The sequence below is a fragment of the Sceloporus occidentalis genome, unplaced genomic scaffold (genome assembly GCF_023333645.1).
Source record: "Sceloporus occidentalis isolate IW3139 unplaced genomic scaffold, rSceOcc1.0.p SCAF_1, whole genome shotgun sequence".
NCBI lineage: Eukaryota > Metazoa > Chordata > Lepidosauria > Squamata > Phrynosomatidae > Sceloporus > Sceloporus occidentalis.
The window spans coordinates 218,329,519-218,353,059 of record NW_028316981.1 but is presented as its reverse complement, the minus strand read 5'-3'; the positions used below and the strand labels follow the sequence as shown (position 1 = coordinate 218,353,059).

The 23,541-nt window shown below is 40.6% G+C and overlaps 1 protein-coding gene across 1 annotated transcript in view; it reads left to right on the top strand.

Annotated features, from left to right (window-relative positions):
- Positions 1–23,541, top strand: part of LOC149323467 (extracellular calcium-sensing receptor-like) — a 49,038-nt gene that overhangs the window by 4,489 nt on the left and 21,008 nt on the right. The window contains exons 2-3 of the mRNA XM_089511327.1: positions 4,847–5,153; positions 14,627–15,508. Coding sequence (XP_089367453.1) covers positions 4,847–5,153; positions 14,627–15,508 — 1,189 coding nt within the window. The remainder of the gene's footprint in view (positions 1–4,846; positions 5,154–14,626; positions 15,509–23,541) is intronic.

Below are 23,541 nucleotides of genomic sequence, written 5' to 3'. Positions count from 1 at the left end.
CAAACGTGTTTCCTCCCCAACCCCAGCAACTAGTTAATTATAACTGGAAGGGGAGCAGGGGAAGGGGAAAGAAAGTCACTGTAAGCTGCGGGAGTGACAGATGGGTGGTTTGATGGGGCGGCGGGCTAGGGAGAGCCAGCATGGCGTTGTTGCAGCCTAGAAAATGGCAAATATTCCCTCCTGTCCAATGAAATAACTACGGTAATTTTTAGACAAGAGTCAGAGAATTAAAACAGGAACAAGTTTATTTTAGTTTGCAAACTAAATGATGGCGAACACCTGAGTCTTGTACTCAAATCTAGTCTTAGCAAAAGAGTAAAAGCCTCTTTAACCCTTTTATACCTATAGGCAAAGTTATAGTGTTGGTCACTATATTTGGAATCCAATAGGTGTCTATTCACTAAAAGAGTACAGAAAAAGAGAACACTTATCAAGTGAGTAGACAACGAATCCCTTTATAGAAATCTAATATCAATGATATCATATTGATACTAACAACAGCAACAGCACAAACTTCCATTAAAAGTACTGCTCTTCCAGAAGTACCCAGAACTTCATGATAAGATCATAATAAAATAATATAATACTGTACAATCAGAAAAATTCAGATACAACAAAAAAAATCTAAATTTTAAACAAAGCAAATAATGAATGTAAGAACAAGTGTAGAAGTCTTTATTCATTGGACTGTGAAGTTGTTAGCACTGGGAACAGACAGCAACAATGGATATGATATCAACAATCGGAAGATCGGAAGGTTGTCAGTTCGAGGCCCAAGTGTTGCATGATGGGGTGAGCTCCTGTTACTAGTCCCAGCTTCTGCCACCCTAGCAGTTTGAAAGCATGCAAATGCAAGTAGATAAATAGATACCACTTTGGTGGGAAGGTAACAGCATTCAGTGCAGTCATGCTAGGCGCATGACCACTGGAGTAGTTCTTGGACAATGCTGGCTCTTTGGCTAAGTAACATAGATGAGCACTGCCCCGTACAGTCAATTACAACTAGACATTCATGTCAAGGGACTACCTTTACTTTGCCTTTTTACAGACACATATCTCATTCAGCTATTTCTCACAGGAATAGCATAATGGAATTTCTTAACTGGCATCTGTGATCTCCTAGTTAAACAAAAGCATTTTCTGCTAGTCTCAGCTAAAGGGTTCTTTGAGAGATAGCAATTTAATATTAAGATTTTTTTAAAAAAAAAACACTTTAATCCATGCACCATTAACATTGTGGTTTGGGTGTTGGGGTACGACTCTGGAGACCAGGGTTCGATTCCCAGCTCACCCATGAAACCCACTGGGTGTCCTTGGGCAAGTCACACTCTCTGAGCCTCCTCAGGGGAAGGCAATGACAAACCTCCTCTCAACAAACCTTTCCAGGAAAACCCCATGAGAGGTTCGCCTTAGGATCACTATAAATTGAAAATGACTTGAAGGCACAAAACAACCACCACCACCACAAGGGAAAGCTGAGGAGAGCCAACAAGGGAAAGCCAGGAGAGGAGTTGGGAGCATTTTGGAATGGGAATGGGGAGAAGGAGGTTTTCATGATGAATGAATGGTGTTTGTGTCTGTGCAGGGATGATCTAGTGCAGTGGTTCCCAACCTGTGGGTCGGGACCCCTTTGGGGGTCGAATGACCCTTTCATGGGGGTCACCTAAGACCATCGGAAAACACCTATTTAATTACAGTTATGAAGTAGCAACGAAAATAATTTCATGGGTTTGGGTCACCACAACATGAGGAACTGTATTAAAGGGTTGCGGCATTAGGAAGGTTGGGAACCACTGATCTAGTGGGAGTGTCAATGTATGTATTTTAGGAGGCTCATACTTGATGGAAGGAGTTGACAGTGTAGTCTATAGAGATGTGATGGGCTGAAAGGAGACAGAAAACCAAGAGCATTTTTTCAGAAACCTTAAGGGTTGTTTTTCTTTGTTGTTTATTTGAAAAATTGGAAGGACTATACAAAAGGAATGTATAATATTTCATTTTAGAATGGTGAATGAAATGTTTAGGCAATTTTATTTTCCCCAAATTATGTATAAAAACTATGTAAAATGAAGGCTTTTTTGTACGATTATGTACATGGCAGATTAATGCCGTCTATACACATGGATGGCAAGCCTGTCTTGGATTGTATCCTGAGAAGTCAGCAAGGTGCACTGCTGCCTCTAAGATGCACTGCCATTGCCACAGGGAAAAGGAAAAGTTTCTTTCTTTCTTTCTTTCTTTTTCTTTTACTTCTTTTGGTTGGAGGCTTTCTCTTGTTGGTATAGTTGCAGAAACTGTTTTACTACCAATGATGGTTCGTTCTGGTTTTCTTGATTTTTTATTTGCCCATAAATTGGGGGGGGGGGGGGAGGTCTTAGTTCAGGACCTTATGGCTCTATTTATAACAAAAAATAAAATAAAATGATTCAATTTGTAATTATTGGATGAATAAACTAGATTATACATACTTCATTTTCTATTCCTAAAGGGGAAAAAATGACAAAGGGTATACTATTGCATTGTTTCCAGTTTTTCTGAAAATGTTAGGGGAAACATTCTAGGGTGGAAATGGAGAAATTCCATACCTATCAATATTTCATAGGTAAAAGACCTGGGATACATGTGGCCAAGCAATATCAGGGTGTGGTCAAGATGGTAAAGGTTATTAATAAGGAAGAATACTGAAACTAGGCTGCAACAGTTTGCTTTTGCCTGAGCATACTGGGAAGGGCAAGATTCTGCCGTTTACTCTCATCTCCCTGCTACTGAATTGAGTGCAAACTACTCTTGCACAATGAACTCAGTTGATAAGGACAAAAGGAGAAAGTGGAAGGAAAAAACATTTTAAAAGTAACTGAAAATGTGGGATGATGGAGGACTGTCCATGCCAAATTAGGACAATAGGAAAGTATGGATTTGTTGGGGCAGAAAATGATGGGGGTGTGTTTATCTTTTAGCTAAGTTTTTATCAGTCTTTCTGAAACTGATGTTTTATTTTAATAGTTAATTGTGCAGTCATTTTGTGACAGTGCCCAAAGCAGTTAGTCAAAAATCAAAATGTACTATAACATTTTGGAGACCTGTGCTAACCAAGAGCTTCCTTTGTTCAGGGAACCATTTTGCTATCTGCTGGGGTGTTATTTTTGCCTTACAGTACCTGCAGAATTCTCCCTATGTGTGTACTTTCCATAAACTTTTTGCTGAACACTGATAAAAGCAAGGAATTTGAAAAGGGCTATGTTTCTCTCTCTTTCGTACACACAAACACAGACTTTTAGACAGCATTTTTGTTCTATATTTCAAAATTAATCTACAAAGCAGAATAGAGAATAAAAAGCACAGTACAGTTAGTAGAGTTATTATTAAAGTATTTATAGGGGCAGTACAGACAGGAAGCTAGAAGCTGTCCCTGTAAGCCCTGCGTCTATGCTGCAGCATCCGCATGTGCAGCACAGACGCACTGTCCAAAAGGAGCCGCTCTAGGTGGCTCTAGGTGGCTCCTTTTTTCTGCCATCAGAAGGGCTGCAATACAGCCCTTTGACACCTTTTCCACCCAGAGGCGTGTGGGCCCTCTGGCACCCTTACGTCACGAGGCTGTGCCCTGTGTGGATGGGGCCGCAGTCTTGTGATTTAATGGCGCTGATATTAGGGCTCGGCGCATATGGATTCTGCGCCATATCGAGCCCTAATATCGGCACAAATGGCCCGTCTATACTGGGCCATAGTTCATTATAAAAGCAATAGAATAAGAATGAAGAGCAACATTATAAAAACAATACTATAACAGTCAAGAGCAACAAAATAGCCTAATTAAACCAGGCAATGATTTATAAAACAACAGGCTCAGTGCTTGTAGCCTTATCACATAAAAAACAAACCCAGCAGGCAAATGGAGAGAAGTGCATATGACTTTCTGTCTCCGCATGAGATCAAAGCACTTTTGTTCTCTTTCAATCATAAAAGCGTAGGAGCGGTGGTAAAAACATCCCTTTTGATAAACGGATTTTTCCAGCTTGGCATAAAGGACACTTTTACGGCCCTCTCCCATGCTTTTATGACTGGAAGAGAATGAAAGTGTGTCCATGTCATGCGGAGACAGAAAGATAAACACACTTATCTCCATTTGCCTGCCAGGTTTGTTTTCAATGGGCTGAAGCAGATGACTCAAAAGTAGTGATTTCTAGCTGTGATTGCTTCTGGACTGTGGCAACCAGTTCACCCCACTCCTGAAGCAGACCACTACCACTATCCCAAATGGGCTGCCAGTAGGAATGGATTAAATCCATTCCTTTTGTTGGCAGTTTTGGGTTGACTTAGGCAGCCTCAGAACAGCTTCTGGCCGGGGCAGGGGCATGAATCATCTAGACAACCCCCCACACACATACACACACATAGAAGTTTATTGCACAGGCCCCTGGAATGGACCTTGTGCATTACAAAAGGGGCCAGGATGGGGCCGGAACGAGTGGGGGATGCATTTTACCACACACAAAAGTCCCCATTCCATTCCGTTCCCCATCCGTCCCACAGGAGGCAATTTTTGAGAACTGCCCAGAAGGACATTTTGATTAAATGCATCAAATGCTAAGAGAAATCAAGAGGATCACACATCACATGTCACTGTCAAAATGCATCTAGACCTGATCCAACAGGTCTTTTAGGTGTGAGTAATGTATGAAATGGCCCTGTTTTGCATTCACTATTTTGAACTGAGTAGGTATATGTCTCTTTGCTGAAAGATGGACTTTGGCCATGCTCTTTCACTCACGCGCACTTCCTTTACCTTTTCCTCTACCTCACTTATAGGCAGCTGTGCTTATTTTAATGTCTCCCCTTTTTTTTGTAGGTATAATTTCCGTGGTTTCCGCTGGCTTCAGGCAATGATCTTTGCCATTGAGGAGATTAATAACAGCCCAACTCTTCTTCCCAACATGACTCTTGGATACAGCATATTTGACACCTGCAACACAGTCTCCAAAGCCCTGGAGGCCACATTGAGTTTTGTGGCCCAAAACAAGATAGACTCTTTGAATTTGGATGAGTTTTGCAATTGCTCAGAGCACATTCCCTCCACAATTGCAGTAGTGGGAGCAACTGGCTCTGGGATCTCTACTGCAGTGGCCAATCTCTTAGGTCTCTTTTACATACCTCAGGTACTGAATATATGCTGCTATTTCCCATAATTAGAAATGGGATGTGGGGTGTGTGTGTGTGTGTGTGTGGTTTCTTTTTTTAAAAATTAACACATAATTTATAAAATCTTAAAACTACACAGAAGGGAGCAAACATTACAATCCCCCCAATATAATATCACGAATGTGATATATATATATATATATATATATATATATAACATATAAACTAATCTAACTAAACTAATCTACATAAAACTACCCAACTAACACAATATAACAAACCTTCAAAGAGACGAGAGAGATCTATGATTTCCAGCTTTCTGGTAAATGGTTATGTTGTTGCATGCCTCCAAGTCATTTTTTGACTTATGGCGACCCTAAGGCAAATCTATCAGGATTTTCTTGGCAAGCTTCTTCAGAAGGGGTTTGTCATTGCCATTATCTGAGTCTGAGAGGTTGTAACTTGCCCAAGGTTTTTATACTCAAGCGGGGAAGCAAACTCTGATCTCCAGAGTCGTAGTCCAGCTCTCAAACCACTACACCATTTACAGTTACTAATAATTCTATTTTGTCTAAGCCAAATTAAAATAACATAAATTGATTATACATTAAAAAACTACCTAGCAGGGAAAGTGAAAGAAGTGTGTTTATCTTGTCTGTCTCTGCATGATGTCAAAGCACTTTTCTTTTCTTCCGGTCATAAAAGCATGGGAGGGGGTCGTAAAAGTGTCCTTTTTGCCAAGCTGGAAAAATCCTTTTTTTCAAAAAGGAGGTTTTTACCACTCTCCCCTGCGCTTTTACAACTGGAAGAGAGCGAAAATGCTTCAGCATCATGTGGAGACAAGACCAGATAAACACGCTCCTCTCGCAATTTCTTTGCCGAGTTTGTTTTTAATATGATAAGGTTCTAAGTTTAGTTGTGATCTGATTTCCACAATATTTAATTATTCAATTTAAGCTGCAAAACTTGATACTATCATTCTTCCCCATTTGTTACTCATGTACTCTATAAACAATTTCTAATCTTCTCTGAAATTCTCCAGCATCTTATCCCTTAGAAAGTTTATCAGTTTGTCATTTCCACTAAATTATATAATTTTAATATCTACAGAGGGTATCACAGTGTCCTTCCACCTTTGTGCATGCATTGCTCTCGATGCTTTAATCATATATTGCAGAAGTCCATGTTTCTTGTCCAGTTCTTCATCCAGCAATACCAACAAAAAGATCTCTGGTTTTAACTGCAATTTGTCTTTTCATAATCACTTCTATCTTAGTATGAGCCATAGTCCAATATCGTCTTGCTTTTTCACATGTCTACGACATGATAAAAAGTCCCTCTGTTCAGATTACATTTCCAATGTTTATCAGCAAGATAAAAACTAGCTGTTTGTGGCGATGTTTCCCAGGAAGCCTGCCACAACAGCTGGTACACCGGATGACCCTTATGTGCTGCTGTCACTGCCATTCTACTTGCAGGTCCCAGTCATGGCAATGATGTTGGAAGGGGGTGTCTGGTCACATGGATGAAGCCATGTGGGCCCCTTTTTGCTCTTACAGGCTGCGGCAGGGGCCTGCAAGTAGACTATTGATGGCAGTGTCAGAAAAGGTGGCAGTGGCAGTGGCTCTATGGTGGAGTAGCAGACAGGCATCTGAATACTCACCCATCAGTGCACTAAACAAAGTACATCCCAGGGCCAGGAATGGGCCGGATCCACAGGAAGGATACGATGTTGGTTGGCATATCGTATCCTGCCTGTGTGTTCAACAACTAAGATCAAATTCCTCAAGTTGTAAAAGTTTATTTTTCTTTTTAAAAAATCTAGTCTTTTAACCAGACCAAACAACATGCAGCATAATAATCAGAGAAGCCAAGACCTCCCCTCTCTGTCTGTCATCCCATAAAACTTTGAATCTAACTCCTGGTTTTTTACCTTTCCAAATTTGAAATATCTTTATTTCATTATTTAAAAGAAGGTAGTTTGTCAACACTGGTAAAGTCTGGAACAAAAATAGCATCCTAGATAAAACATTATTCTTAGGTCCAAAACACAAAACCGGTTTGAGATCACTTTAACTGCTAGGGAATCCTGCGAATCGTTTATGGTGGCATCAGAGTTCTCTGGCAGAGAAGGCGTAATGTCTCACAAAACTACAATTCCCAGAATGCCACAGCACTGAGCCAGAGAGCAAGTAAAGTGGCCTCAAACTGGATCATTTCTGCAGTCTGTTTTGGACCTTAATCACTGAAGTTCTTCAAAGTAATGATAATCTTAATTTGCTACATGTTTGTAAATCTTGCTTAATACCATCCCAAATTTTGACATATTTATTTTGAAATGATTTTGAGATATTAACTCCCAGATATTCACTTTTTTCAATTTCAAGCCCAGCTTTTTCATCAACAGTTTTTGTTCATTTTTCATATTTTTCAAGAATACCACTATCATAGTTTTGTTAATTCTAAAACTTACCGGTTTGCCATAATTTTTAAAGGTAATCATTAGAATCTCAACCTTCTCCACTGTGTTTTCCAAAAAGAATTTTAAAAATTAAAAAATAACCAAGTTATCAGCAAAAACCCTAAACTGAAATTGTTGACTCCTAATATTTATACCTTATATATTCTCTATGTTTTAATAGCATTATTTAAAATTTCTAATGTCAGTATGAAGAACAAAGGGGAAAGTGCACATCCCCGTCTTGTTCCCCTTTGAATATCACATGGTTTGGCTATGGGTCTATTAATCAAAATTTGAGATTTTTGTGTGTCTTTTATCCATGTAACAAAATCTCCAGAATTCATCTTTTCTAAAACAGCCATCATAAAATTCCAATTTACATTATCAAAGACCTTATCCACATCCAGAAAAATCAAAGCTGCCTGTTTATCATGATGTTTTCCCAAATACTTTTATCTTGTATTTTCTCTCAAATATCTTTTAGGGAGGAAATCGCATTGTTCCTCCTTTATCAAATCTTGTAAAACCAGCTTCAATCTTTCTGCCAGGTTTGAGGTAAAAAATCTTGTATTTATTAATCAATAAATCAACAGGATTGTAATTCTTAGGCTCTGTTAAGTCTTGATCTTCTTTTGGTATCAAAGAAATGTTGACATTATTCCTAGACTCTAATGTTTCCCAAGATTTTAAAATGGAGTTAATTGTTTGTTGGAGTGGTAACTATAATTGATCTTCAGGACATTGTTATAAATCCACCTTGCTCTGGAGCTTTTCTGGATGTAGCCTTCTTAATAGTTTCTACCATTTCTGCCACCGTTATAGGAGCATTAGTTGTAGATCCCTGAATCTCTGTAAGTTTTGATTGTTCAGATATTTATCTTTTTTTTGTACATAGAAATCACCTTTATATCTTCACTATTGCTTTTCTTCAAGTAGGTATCTTAAGGACATATGGCATGCATCTTTGTGATTCTGAGAGAGCTCAACTACAGTAAATGTCTTAATATTTGATCATTTACGACACTTCTGAATGATAATTCCTGAGGTGTCTCAACTTCATAGGTGTCTTAGGCCTGTTACAGACTGCCAAAATAAAGCTGCTTCAGGTCTCTTTGGAGGTATGCTGTTTAAATGATGCATGCATCCTAAGAATCCGGAAGCTGCACCAAAGTTGCACTCCAGTGCTTAGGAATGGAGTGTGGCTTTGGCGCGACCTCCGGACTCTTAGGACCCATGCATCATTTAAATAGCATACCTCCAAAGAGACCCGAAGCAGCTTTATTTTGGCAGTCTGTAACAGGCCTTAGTGATTCAATATTGCCTGAGCATTTCTGGATCCTAAGCCCCCTAGACTAGCCCCCTAGACTAGCCTTAGGAGATATGTGGTCAGAAGGAATGGGATCCATGATGTGCTTGCTCATATATGCTGCCCAGCTAAACCATGAGTGGAGAAAGTGTGGACTGCAGGCTGCATAAAGCCCTTGAAGCTCTTGGAGATCATCTTCTTTGGGGGGGAAATAATAACAAAAAAGTGACAGGGTGGAGGAGTAATTTCACCATATCCACCCAGGCTGTTTTAGTTCTAGGAGAGGCTTTTGTTTACCTAATTTTTTTATTTGTTTATTTATTTTTATGCCCGCTTTCTCCCAAAAAGGGACCCAAGGTGGCTCACACAACAAGAGCACTTTAAAAACAATTTTCAAAATAGCAATTAAAGTAACCCAGTTAAAACAGCATAAAATTAAGACTAAAACATACAAAAGTTAAAAGCACATAATCTAAAACATCTACCCTATATAAAAACCACCCAGTCATGATTTTTTTTAAAAAAAAGCTTGCCTGAATAAAAATGTTTTTATAGTTTTTTGTGGCTTTTTCAAGCTGTGTGGCCATGTTCTAGAAGAGTTTATTCCTGATGTTTCACCAGCATCTGTGGCTGGCATTTTCATTCTCTGAAGATGCCAACCACAGATGCTGGGGAAACGTCAGGGATAAACTCTTCTAGAACATGGCCACATAGCCCGAAAAACTCACAAAAAACTATGGATGCCGGCCATGAAAGCCTTCGAGTTCACATTAAAAATGTTTTTACTTGCCAGCGAAAGGCCAGCAGGGAGGGGGCCTGCCTAACATTTATAGCATCTTGATACCGCTTCATAGTGAACTTGGCACTCTCAAAGCAGTTTACAATGTGTAAACGAGTTGCCCCCAACAAGCTAGGTAATTTTACCAACCTATAAAAGGATGGAAGGCTAAGTCAGCCTTGGAGCCCTGGGATCAAACTCACAATGCTGTGGCTGCAGTAGCGGCATTTAGCCACTTTGCCACTGTGGAAGAGAGTTCCAGAGGTTGGGAGAAGCTACAGAGAAGGCTCTCTCTTGAGTCCTCACCAAGCAAGCAAGCTTGTGATGGTGGTGGGACTAAGAGAAAGCCTTCCCTTGAAGATCTCACTGCTTTAGCAGGTTCATATGTGCTTTATAGATCATGATCAGCTCTTTGAATTGTGTCCGGAAATGAACCGGTAGCCAGTTATGCTGTTTCAGCAATGGAGCTACATGCTCCCTATAACTGGCCCTAGTCAGCATTCTGGCTGCAGCGTTCTAGACCCACTGAAGTTTCTGGACAGTTTCCAAAGAAAGCTCCACATAGAGTGCATTACAGTAGTCCACATGGGATGAGAGATTCCACCTCAACATTAGGAGGAACTTCCTGACAGTAAGGGCTGTTCAACAGTGGAACACACTCCCTCGGAGTGTGGTGGAGTTTTCCTCCTTGGAAGTCTTTAAACAGAAGCTGGATGGCCATCTGTCGAAAATGCTTTGATTGAGAGTTCCTTCATGGCAAGGAGTTGGACTGGATGGCCCTTGTGGTCTCTTCCAACTCTACGATTCTATGATTCTAATCAAAGCATGTGTCACTGTAGCCAGATCTGATGTCTCAAGGAATAGGCACAGTTGGCGCACTAGTTTTAGTTGCATGAATGCAGTCTTGGTCACTGCTGAAATCTGGGCAACCAGGTTCAGAGTTGAGTCCCAAATCCAGAAAATCCAGGAATGTGGTATAGTTAGATAAAAGGCTGCCCCTTTTAAAGCATATGCGCATGGCCCCTCAAGGTCCTGTGTGAGAGTAATGCAATGTTTAGCTCGGGGAAATTGTCCATTCCTTCCCAGATGAATTATTGCTTGACAAATTATCCATATCTGGTTTATCATGACCTGTGAATTAAGAACTTAGGCTTGTTTCTCTCCTGATGTATGGCTATTGTGCCAGTCATAACACAAGGATAAGCTGTCCCCAATGCCTAACAAATCTCAGCGTGGACTCTCTGTACAGCCAGTGTTAAGCATTGCTTGTCTAGCAGGCCTGATGTGTGGAACAAGTAGTATTTCAAGGAAAGCTTCCTCAGGTGCCTTATTTTTCAAACCTTTATCTAGCAACCTGAATTTGGATTTGAGGATCTCACAAGTGCATTTCCTCATGTTATTGGTACTAAGGTGCACTATGATCACAGACTCCACCTAGCATCCTAAATCTGCCTTGCTTCATGACAACTGCTTCTACCCTAATACTATGTATCGGGTGTTTAGACAAGCTTTGCATAAGCCAGGCATTTCACCATGCAGTCTTTGTGCCTCTCACCACCCAGCTGTCTATAGCCCTGTTTAGAAATTACACTAACTGGGGGTTCCTGATCACACAAATGCAAAACCTACACATCTAACAGAGGACATCCTTCAGCCCATCATTCGCCATATGTAGAGAGCAAATCTGGAGGAGGTGGTGTTAAAATACTCCCCTTCTCACCTGTTAATGTAAAGAAGATAGCATAAAAGCTGCATAGGGTTTGTTGTTACCCACTGCCACAAATCTCCCACCCCATAGATGAAGTCCCTGAGCATGAGGAGGTATTTGTTCATCACTCAATAAGTGATTCCTTCAAAAGAATCATTTCCCTCTTCTTCCTTCCCAGAGGAATTATTGCCCTATGATTGAGACACCAATAACATCTATGCACAAGTCGTAACTAACTTGGGCTCAGCTCTTCTCACAGTGTACTGTGTCAGTGTAAGGGTCTGTCATAATAGTGCAGTGCACTCTTATCTGGTTTGCATAGCACCGTGAAGAAAGGAAGTCAGATTTTTGTGAACTTAATTGGGAATATAGATCGAGATCTAGCTATATCTGTTTCTCCAATGCTGGCCTTCAGGGTATTCAGAGCTGAAAGCTTCATGGGATAGCTGGTATGCAATTTCTCTTTTTTTAGCTGTCAGGACCCACCTCCTTTCGCCATCCCTGGAAAAGTCAACATCCGGACAAATAGGCAGCTTGTAAACAGTAGTCTTCTTTTTCCAACAAAGGCCACTGTTCTTCTTTTTCCAACAAAGCACCCTTCTTCCTATACAGCACTGCAGCTGCAGTCTTTCTACTCCTGCTACTGTAGCACTGTCACTGCAACCTACATCAGTGTAATTACTACAGCGTAGTTAACACAACAGGATCTTACCCAGTATCTTTGGCTCTCTCAACCTCTCTGGGTCAGTAACTTTGACTTCAAGAAAACAAATGTTTTCCTGAAGTCTAGCAGCTTGACACACTGAGTGTACATGCTTCACTCCTGTCCAGCTGGCAGATAATCAATACACTATGCAACTAACTGGATACCTCCCAATAGCTTTCTATCTTCATTGCTGTTATTACTTGGGTTATTTACCTAATAAACTATTTATTATCACACGGTGGAGATGAGTTGGCCCAAGTCAAGCTCATTGCCTTGTTGCTAAACTTGCAGAGATATTTAACTTGTGAATCACTTCTTTTTATTGTCATATCTACACATCTAATGGAACATTTGTTCAGATTTGACATTAGTGCCTCTATATTTAAGGAGGACATTCACTATGACATACTGTCCCTGGAAGAGTTGTTTCTAGAAATTAATGTACAAGAGCTATGTGTTTTTTATTTATACATTAGTAGAGTTTGGGGTTTTTTAAAGCTATTGTAAGCCACCAGAGTTCGATTCCCAACTCAGCCATGAAACCCATTGGGTGACCTTTGGCAAATCACATGCTCTCAGCCTCAGTGGAAGGCAAAGGCAAACCTCCTCTGAACAAATCTTGCCAAGAAAATCTATGATAGGGTCGCCATAAGTTGGAAATGACTTGAATACACGCAACAACAACAACAATAACAACAAGCCGTCTTGGCTCCCATTTCAGGAGAAAGGTGGGATACAACTGCAATAAATAAGAAAATAAATAATAAATATGTTAAAACTACTTGCCAGCAACTGTTCCATACACTCAAAGTAGTGTGCAACCACCTTCCCCCAAATAATTACAAACAGCCAAGATAAAAAGATCTCCCTTTCCCAAATGCATTGAACAAGTGAAGCAGCCAACCTAACTGAAGGCCAAAAAATGTTTAAATTGTTTTTGAAAAGCCAGTAAAAGGAGGAGCATGGAATTATGAACCTTGGAGGAAAGTGCCCTAGAAATTATTATTATTATCATTATCATTATCATTATTATTATTATTATTATTTCTTACCTGCCTCTTCCCATGGAGCAAGGTAGGGAACAACAATAATGCTGTGATTCTTACTGTAATTCTTGATCTTCTGGAGTTGATAACTGAAATAGTTTTTGAGAAGAAGAGTGTGATGGATTTCGTAAGTGCATAAGTACCTGTATATTGAATTGGCCACTAAAGCATATCATTCAGTGAGGAAGGCTGGTAGCATCACCCATGATTCACCTTGACTCTTAGAACAGAGACAAGAGACGTATCTCAAGATGCTCAAAAGATAGCCTGTTTATTAATAATGTAGAACCTATACATAATGACTGCAAACAGACTATCCTTTGAGCATCTTGAGCTATGTTACCTGTGAACTGCATTGATGCTCTCCAGTTTTTGCTTTGTTAAACACCGAGACAGCTGGATGTTTAATTATGTAGAAGTATAAAAATGCTGCAGCACTGAAGTTAGAAGTAGAACCTAGATCTGACTCAGAATTAGAATGGTATTTTGAACAAAGACATTCATTAATTGTGAGAAAGGGTCTTTTTACCAGTGTATATTCTCATGTGTTGGGTATCCACGTGGTACAGATATCTATAGGGATAAAGGCTAAGAACGAGAAGCTGCTTGTAAATAGGCTTTCACATAATCAGAACCCTTATATAATCAAGAGTTTGCTTGCCCTTCTCCTTAAGTGCTTTGAATCCTGTATTGGGATTTTCCATTGAGAATTTATGTCTCCTGTAGCTTTTACTCTGACACTGGGGCTCTTGTCTCATGGCCATCCAAAATGGCAGATAAGTGATCAAGCTTTCTGTTTCTCCAGAAGTCTTAGTCAGACTAGATGGTACAAAAACGTAGGAAGCAGAAAAATACTGTAGGCCCCTGGTATCCACTGGGCTTTGGTTCCTGGACCCACCATAGATACCAAAATCTGTGGCTGCTCAAGTCCCATTAAATACAGTGGGATATTAAAATGATGTCCCTTGTATAGAATGGCAAAATTGAAGTTTGCTTTGGAGAATTTATTTTTAAAAAATGGATGGTTGAATCCAAAGATGCAGAATCTGTGGATACAAAAGGCTAATTGTATATGCATTTATCTCTTTCCTATTATTTATAAACATTTGTGTATTATTTTTCTTTCTCTTTTCTTTTACTTTTCCTAACAAATTTGTATTGCTTTTTTTCTTTTTAATTTCTGTAAGTTTTACTGTATTTTTAAAATAAATTTTAATTGTGAAGTCAAAGGCTTTCATGGCCGGCATCCATAGTTTTTTGTGGGTTTTTCAGGCTATGTAGCCATGTTCTAGAAGAGTCAGGAAGAAACTCTTCTAGAACATGGCCAAATAGCCCGAAAACCCCACAAAAAACTAAATTTTATTTTTTAAAAAATACCAAGATGCCAAAAGCAAACAAAAACTTTCAGAACTGCTTTTGCTTTGCTTATTTTTATTCAATTTCCTTGACAATGTGTTACTGCTTATTCTTTGTCCTTTCTCCCAGGTTAGTTATGCTTCATCCAGCCGCCTCCTGAGCAACAGGAATGAATATAAATCTTTCCTGCGTACCATACCCAATGATGAACATCAGGCCACTGCCATGGCAGATATTGTTGAGTACTTCCGCTGGAACTGGGTGGGTACCATTGCAGCCGATGACAATTATGGCAGACCAGGGATCGAAAAGTTCAGAGAAGAGACAGAGGAGAGAAATATCTGTATTGACTTCAGTGAGCTCATTGCCCAGTACTTGCCTGAGGACCAGATTCAGCAGGTGGTGAAAGTCATCCAGAATTCCACTGCAAAGGTGATTGTTGTCTTCTCTAGTGGCCCAGACTTGGAACCACTGATCAAGGAGATTGTCACACGTAACATCACTGGCCGGATTTGGCTGGCAAGTGAAGCCTGGGCCAGCTCTTCACTAATAGCCATGCCACAGTTCTTTCATGTTATGGGTGGCACCATTGGATTTGCTCTAAAGGCAGGACAGATCCCTGGCTTTCGTGACTTTCTGCAGAAGGTGCATCCTAAGAAATCAGCTAACAATGGATTTATCAAAGAGTTTTGGGAAGAGACTTTTAACTGCTACCTGCCGGAAGGAAACAAGAATCATCCAGGTTCTATGTCCTTCCATAAGGGCCATGAAGAAGGCACTAGACCTGGAAATGGCACAGCTGGCTTCCGCCCCCCATGTACAGGGGAGGAAAACATCACCAGTGTGGAGACCCCTTACATGGATTACACTCACCTGAGGATATCTTACAACGTGTATTTGGCAGTATACTCAATTGCCCATGCTTTGCAGGACATCTACACCTGTATCCCTGGGAAAGGCCTGTTCACCAATGGGTCTTGTGCAGATATCAAGAAGGTTGAGGCATGGCAGGTAAGGTTTTACTGTGTTACAGAATGTCTGTATGGTATTTTTACAGAGCAGACAAGAAACAGAACAAGATTTCCCTAATGCTAAAGATAAATGTTAAACTTGAATGAAGCATAGTCATCCAGTGTGTGAGATTCTGTAGTCCAAAAGAACAATCTGTTTCAGTTCTCCATCCCTTTGGCATGGTGTAATGGTTTGAACACTGGACTGTGGTATGAGATATGAGGTGACACAGTCCCCTCTATATTCAGAGACTGGCACCAATTAAATCCTATGAGGTAAATCCCCATGTTTGTGTTGTCAAAGAACACATGGGCACATTCATGAATCATGTTGGCATGGAGTAAGGGTTACCCCTTCTCCTTGGAAGCTACAGCAAAGTGGATGTGTATCAAGGAGCTATAGCCTCTCATTTGAGTTATTTTTTATTTCTTTCAGCAGATGTAAAGTGCCTCTCCAGCATTGTCATAGAAACAGTTAAAGTTGTCTTGATGCTGTTTCTCTGTTCTTTTCCTCCATTCGATAAAAATAAAAATGGGGAGTTTAAGGGCACAGCGAGCTGGATATGGGGATGCTCTTGTGTTTGAGAATATGCAGTTTGCTCAAGAAGCACACCTAATTTAGAAAAATCCCTAAATAGAGGAACTCTTGCTTTTATCTTCAGTGAAGAATACCAGGTACTCAGAGGAAAATAATGACACCCCACATCTGATTATTCCTTGCCTAAGAAACCCCTATGAAATTTATGGATCTCCATAAGTTGACAGGTGGCTTGAAGGCCCATGTGCGTACACACAGACACATATGAACACACTTGTATGCTTTCTGTTTACTCTTATTCTCTTATGAGAATTGATGTAGAAAACTATTAATCATGGTAAATATTTTATTTCTTCTTTGTGTGGTGATCTTTACTACATATATAGTCATAAAAGTGGGTATTAGTATCATAAGTCTCTTGGGAGGAATGACTCTATTCAGTATAGGCAATTGCATAGAAAAGCTATAGCAGGCAATATGGTGTCCCGTCCTGCAACCCTCCTTTAAAGCCCAAACTACATGTCACACTTGAAATCCCTGATCAGCATTTCTTGTAGTCAGTGAGAGTCTACATGCATGTGTTGTATGGAACTAGAAATGCTAAAGTTTCAGAAATATTGAAATCACTGTGAAGGGAGATCCCTTCCCTCCACACCATTTTTCCCCCATCAGAAGTATATGTATATCATCGTTTCCCAACTCCTTTTTTCTGTTTTTTAAATATGATGATATAGTGGCATATCATCAAGGTGTCATTGTATCTGGAAAAGCTTAATTGTCCAAGAGTACACAGTGCTTCAGTATTGTTTTGCATTGTTTGTTATTTCTTAGTTTTAAGTGTGGTTACTCTAAAAGGTGGGAGGTAATCTGGAGTCCCCACCAACAGTATCAGCATCTCCTTTGTATTTTGGAGGAATTATTAGCTGAAAAGGAGGCCTGTGAGAGGTGAATTACTTAAGGACATTTTTCACATGTGTATATGAGTACTAACTGCAGAGAGAGTCCACTTTCATTGAATAAGAGAGTTTTATTTAGAAATGTGCAAAGGTGTATCCAGATACACAAACCAATGTAACCTTAAGAACCATATGAGGTTAACAGAAAGGAAAGAGTGGAAGGTTGGATAGAGACAAGTTGGGAATTAGAGGGGGTCCTGAAGAGCGGGAGGGTCCACAGAAGACAGAGAGTGGCCCAGACAGTGTCTGAGGGTGACACATTGAGTGAGAGGGATCTTTTGTGCACACAGAGTCCATGGGCAAATTGTGAGTAGCAGGTGGCTATGTCTGGGGCTGATGCTTATACCTGATTTCATAGCCTTGAGGGTTACGTGATGCTATCATGGTGTGACAAAGCTTTGATGGTTTTTCCATGGAATTGACAAAGGACTCTGAAATAACTGATGGCTTTAACTCCGGAGAGGTAAAATATTGGTAGGATGTGAGACAACCAGGATAGTTAGGTGGCAAAGGTGAATAGGAACACAAAATGGGGTGAAGTGCAGGTATAGTCTTTAACTGTTTTGCAATGGAACTCAGTCTCCATTGCAAGAGGATATGTGGAAAGACTGAGGGAGCATGAAGTAAGCAGAAAACCCATTTAACTTTTATTTCAATACTATCTAGGAATCCCACATGTCCTTGGGTCAGTGTTCCTTCTCACATGTGTAACTTCCTAGTGTTACAGACACAATCATGACCTCTCAAAACATGCTTGATGCTAAATATCAAATATGAAAATATGGTGTAGAGGTGTAGAGCATGCTGGCAGCGTTTGACAGCATTGCATAGTATAGTACACAATATTATAGCATTAATCTGTACATTACAGTATAGTACATATAGCCAACCCAAAGGAAGATTTAACATTGTGTTTCATGTATGTACCCAGGGTAGTGGTGTCACTGGGGGTGTGCGGTGGTGTGGCCTGCACCAGGTGACACCCCAAAAGGCAGTCCTCCTATAGCAGTGGTTCCCAACCTGTGGGTCGGGACCCCTTTGGGGGTCGAATGACCCTTTCATGGGGGTCACCTAAGACCATTGGAAAACACCTATTTAATTACAGTTATGAAGTAGCAACGAAAATAATTTCATGGGTTTGGGTCACCACAACATGAGGAACTGTATTAAAGGGTGGCGGCATTAGGAAGATTGGGAACCACTGTCCTATAGGGTGGCATTTCACTATGCTATTGTGTTTAATGGGACTTGGATTTTAGTATCCATGGAACCTGGAACCCACTGTACTGCCTAACTAAATCATGTAGTCAATCACTCACATATTTATATTGGTGGTGATGAAAACCAGATTCTCAGCTTCAGAACAGTTGTGCTAGAATTGCTTTGCTTTTTAAATTTGCAGTAACTGTCTTCATGTTTGTATGACAAATGCTAGTTGCTTAGTGATAGGGAGGGAAGAGTAAGGGAGAAGGAAGCAGTTGATTCTGATCTCATCAGATAGGTAGGGTGGGAAGAAATAGAATAAGTGCTCCTCTAATGTGAGAACCACTTTGACCAATGATGTTAATAAGTCATATTGGATCATTCTTAGAACATGGGAATATTCTTAGAACATGGACCACTGGGAGTCTGGAGAGGAAATACAGACTGAAAGTGATGGACATGCTGTGAAGTTGTGTGTGAAAGGAGAGGGAAAAACCTTCGTTGCAATATAGAATGCTTTCAAAACAACCATCTGGTTTCCCTGTGTCTTTTAGTTCTTGCTGAGATAAAAGTAGCTTCACAAAATAGGCAATCCAAAGTTAGGGGAGAAGAGGATTTAACATTCTCTGGAGTACCTTTCCCGCTTCTCTAGAGTAAGTATTAATTAGTAAAACATAGGCGCTTATTGCAAGAACTGTAAAAGGATTTCAAGCCTCCCAGGCTGGAGCTGGGACACGGGATGGAGGCGTGGATTATCGCATGCTAAATCACTGCCTGCCATCAGCCCGGGTTCCAGCCATGCTCCACCTTCACTTTTCAGAATTTGAAAAGCTTACAACTTCTAAAAAGTATTCTTGGAGCATGGCTGGATGGCGATTAAGCAGCAATTTAGCATGCGATAATCCCTGCCTCCATCCCGTGTCCCATCTGCAGCCTGGGAGGCTTGAAACGCTTTTAAAGTTCATGCGATAAGCTCCATAGTCTGAGAACAGTGATGGATTGGCAGTAAACTAAAAAACTGAAATGTAAATCCTAAAGATGGGAATGCTTTTACGGAGACATTGAGCCAATGTTTTGGAATGAGTGTTTCATCTCAATGAAAACAAAACATTGGTGGTCACCATGAAGGTTCCTTTTCAGAGGGATTCCTTCAAGCTGGGTCTGGCTCCTTTCTCTCTCTTCATACTCTTCAGTCAAAACCCACCACCCCAAGGGGGAGAGCCAGTCCCACCCTCCCCAGTGATAAAACCACAAAGCTCTTTTTCTGATAATACGGGAGGGGGGGAACAGGAGGAAGAAAAAGAATTGCTGAAGGAGAAAGAAACATGGTCCTATCCATAGCTTGTCTGCTATTGGCTTTGGCTCTGGTCCATTGTGGCTGCTAAAACTTTATACTCTCCAAGGAAACACTGGAGAGATTAATAAAGTTGCCCACCCCTGAACCGCCAAGCTGGCTTCAGGAGATAAAGCTGCCAGGCGTTTGTCCCTCAGAAGCAGGAACAGTTGGATAGAGAGACACTGTTTTTCTATTGAAGCCTCCTAAATTGTAGAACTCCGGCTGTAGAAAGGTTTAGCTGGCTCCCCATCAAGTGAGGCAACATGTTAAAACTTTTTTGCTTTATCTGTTTAAATTAATTATTTTGTTTCCTCTCTTCATTATACTGTTGTTGCCATTTCTGATATCTTGGTTTAATTTATTTTAACTTGTTTATTTTAAACCACTTTTGGTGTTGTAAGGCTGCTTTCGGTGCAGAAATGTGACATAGAAATTGTTTTGTAAAAATAAAATACAAGGGGGTAGTTTGAAGAACTGTTCTGTATACCCAGTGAATCAGCAAAATTCTCAGCCAGATGGAAATAATCCTGTTCTGGGGCAGAGAGCTCAAGTAGATGCTTGTCGTGTAAAACCAGTCACTCACAGATGAGAGTAATTATGTGAATGCTGGTTTCAGTCTATTTTCAATCCTCATTTTAGCATAGATTGCCTGGGAGGATGACTTGTGCTGGGAGAACAGGAGAATGTGGTCCTGTTGATTCCCCTGGACTTTCCACAGCATTTGATGCATCAGCCACAATATCCAGATTGAGGGCACATATAGTGTTGCCATTTGTCCCAGAAAACCTGGAAGATATGATTGAAGGGACTAAAAAGTGTCCCAGCTTGGCCAGGTGAAGCAGTAAATCCTGGAATTCTCCTTCATCACAGTTTGATAGGTAGATTTAAATGTGGCATTGGTGATGAATCATGAAACCATGTTAGAAGACTGGCATTGGCAAGAGTCACATCTCACCCTGCAGGCTTTCTTTGCACATTGGTATCATTGCCATCTTTTTTCCCCCCATTTTGTCCCCCACTTCCCCCAACAGGCCCAGAAGGCAGGAAAGTAAAGGGGGCAAGCAGAGATGGCCTTGTGTTGTGTGGCGCTGGTGCTGGTGATCTGAACCTAAGGCTAGATAGCATTGTGGAACTTGGCTTCCAAACAACCTGAAGAGAGTAAAGGAAGGCTCTTTACTCTCTGGGGCTGTTTGAAGACCTCCCTCTCTTCACACCAGCTTGATGGAATGGGGTGGCGGAGAAAGCTCTTATCTTGGTAGTGGTGCTGAAGTTGAAAAATAATGGTAGAAAAAGTGCAATGATTAATGTGTTTAATTTGCATAATCAGAATCCATATTATTAATTTGCATAATATGCAAACCTGGATATGGGGGACTTGAATATGGCAATCCTAGGCACAGAGTTTCAGTGCTTTTGTTGCAGCCTGGAGGATGACTCCGGAAGAAGAGGCTTGGAATTACTGCTCAGCCCCACATCACATGTTTGTTTACTGTAGATAAGAATTAGTTCATTTATAACCCACCTTTCCCCCTAAAATGGTTCTTCAGGCAGCTTTGAAAAATGAGAACATATACAGATACTGTAAAAGCAAATATAAAGCAAACGTATACAAAAATTGTAACCCAGGATCCAGCCCTCAGTTGCCCCTTTTTTGATCCTTGGTATCAAAGTAATATCAAAAAGGAAGGTTGCTGGTGTGTAGTCACTAAAGGGCTCCCCAGTGCAGGAGACAAGCCATACCATATTGGGACATCTGGATGGCTCAGCATGGGAGAAGCCAAAGGCACTCAAATAAGACTGCTTCAGATCAAAATGAACATAATCCCTTCACTAAGGAGAGTGGTGGTGGTGATCTGGACTTGGAGGTTGTTTGCGTACAGCAGACAAAGGGAGTTTCCTTCTGGGAATGAAATTATTTTTGTCTGAGGACATTCTCACTGATTGTTCTGATGTTATTCCATATTGCACCCCGTTCCTCTCCCCTGGGAATATTTCTTAAGCCTTTCAGCACCTGAAACACTGCCCTTAGAACACAATCCTTGCAATAAATATATGTGCCTAGACACTAGCAAATTGGTCTAATTTGAAGCAGGGCAGAATCTCTGTTCAATTTAAGCTGGACACCTCTGTAGTTGTCCATTTCCAACCAACCTCCATCAACCTCCCAAGTAGCAGGTGGTTATTGAGCCATCCTCATTCCAGTAATCCTGCAATGGGAAGTACACTTCAGATTGGTAGAGTTTTACCTCTTAGCCACCCTGAAATCACTATTATCTCCCACCTTTGCATTGTTAGTTCTTGTGTGTATGTGCACGTGAAAGAATGTGCTAGTGTTTGTGAACTCCCTTTTTTAAATAATCTAAATTAATTTGGAAAACTGCCTCTAGAGTCCTCCAGGTTTCGAAACATTATACAAAGGCTGAGACTCTGGGTTCACATTGCTTCCCACTGAGTTAATTTCCCCATTGAGTACAATTTGTGGGTGTCCTGTCAGGACCCCCTACAGTTTAGGTAACAAGAGGTGTTAAACTGTGATTAAACTAGTCATAGAATTAAAATGTCATAGAATCATAGAATAATAGAGTTGGAAGAGACCGCAAGGGCCATCCAGTCCAACTCCCTGCTATGCAGGAAATCCAAATCAAAGCATCCCCAACAGATGGCCATCCAGCCTTTGTTTGAAGACCTCCAAGGAGGGAGACTCCACTACACTCTGAGGGAGTGTGTTCCACTGTCGGACAGCCCTCATTGTCAGGAAGTTCTTCCTAATGTTGAGGTGGAATCTCTTCCTGCAGCTTGCATCCATTGCTCCGCATTCTAGTCTCTTGAGCAGCAGAAAACAAGTTTGCTCCCTCCTCAGTATGACATCCCTTCAAATATTTAAACAGGGCTATCATATCACCTCTTAACCTTCTCTTCTCCAGGCTAATCATCCCCAGCTCCCTAAGTCGTTCCTCATAGGACATGGTTTCCAGACCCTTCACCATTTTAGTCGCCCTCCTTTGGACACGCTCCAGTTTCTCAATGTCCTTTTTGAATTGTGGTGCCCAGAACTGGACACAATATTCCAGGTGGGGCCTGACCAGAGCAGAATATAGTGGCACTATTACTTCCCTTGATCTAGACACTGTACTTCTATTGATGCAGCCTAAAATCACATTGGCCTTGTTAGCTGCCTCATCGCACTGTTGACTCATGTTCAACTTGTGGTCTACTTGGACTCCTAGATCCCTTTCACATGTTGTTTCCTTAAGCCAGGTGTTCCCCATCCTATATCTGTGCATTTCATTGTATATGCTTGTATATACATGTATAAACATGTATATACTTCTCTTTAATAATATTCTCAAATTAATATACAGTACTTTTTTGACAAAATTAATAAGACAGAATGTGAAAGAGCAGCGAAGTCTGTAAAAGGTTTTCAAAAGTTGGGAAATCCTCATTGTCTGGTGCCAGTTTGGATGTTTCTTTAATCAGGCAGGTGATTGGGCATTATTCTGTTATTTATAATAAAAGGGCCAAAAATGTAAATAATAATACATATTACCATAGCAGGGAGGAGAGTAAGTAGGAATGTCCACAAAGGGAGCAAAATAACTCCCAGTAGTCCTGTGTTTGGGTCAACCTCATTAGAATTGCATGACACACCCTGATTTTAGTGTGTAGAAAATGTGCTACTCATCTGTGTGAATTGGCCATTTTGTTCTCATGTTTAAATTCTGGGGAATGAAACAAATGACTTTGCAACTCATCTGTGAAATGTCATCTAAAGAGGCAATCAGCATGCTGGTAGTTTGACTCTGTGTCATTGGGTTCATCTAATGGGAAACCTGGGCTTCACAAAAGCACTTCTTTATTTCAACACATTAACCTTATTTATGCTTCACATACTGATATTTGCTTTTCCATAAATCAGTTCCTGGGCTTTATCAGGTGATATATTTTTATAAAGTAATTTAGTCTTCATATTGTTTTCCATCTTAGGATAAGAACAAATA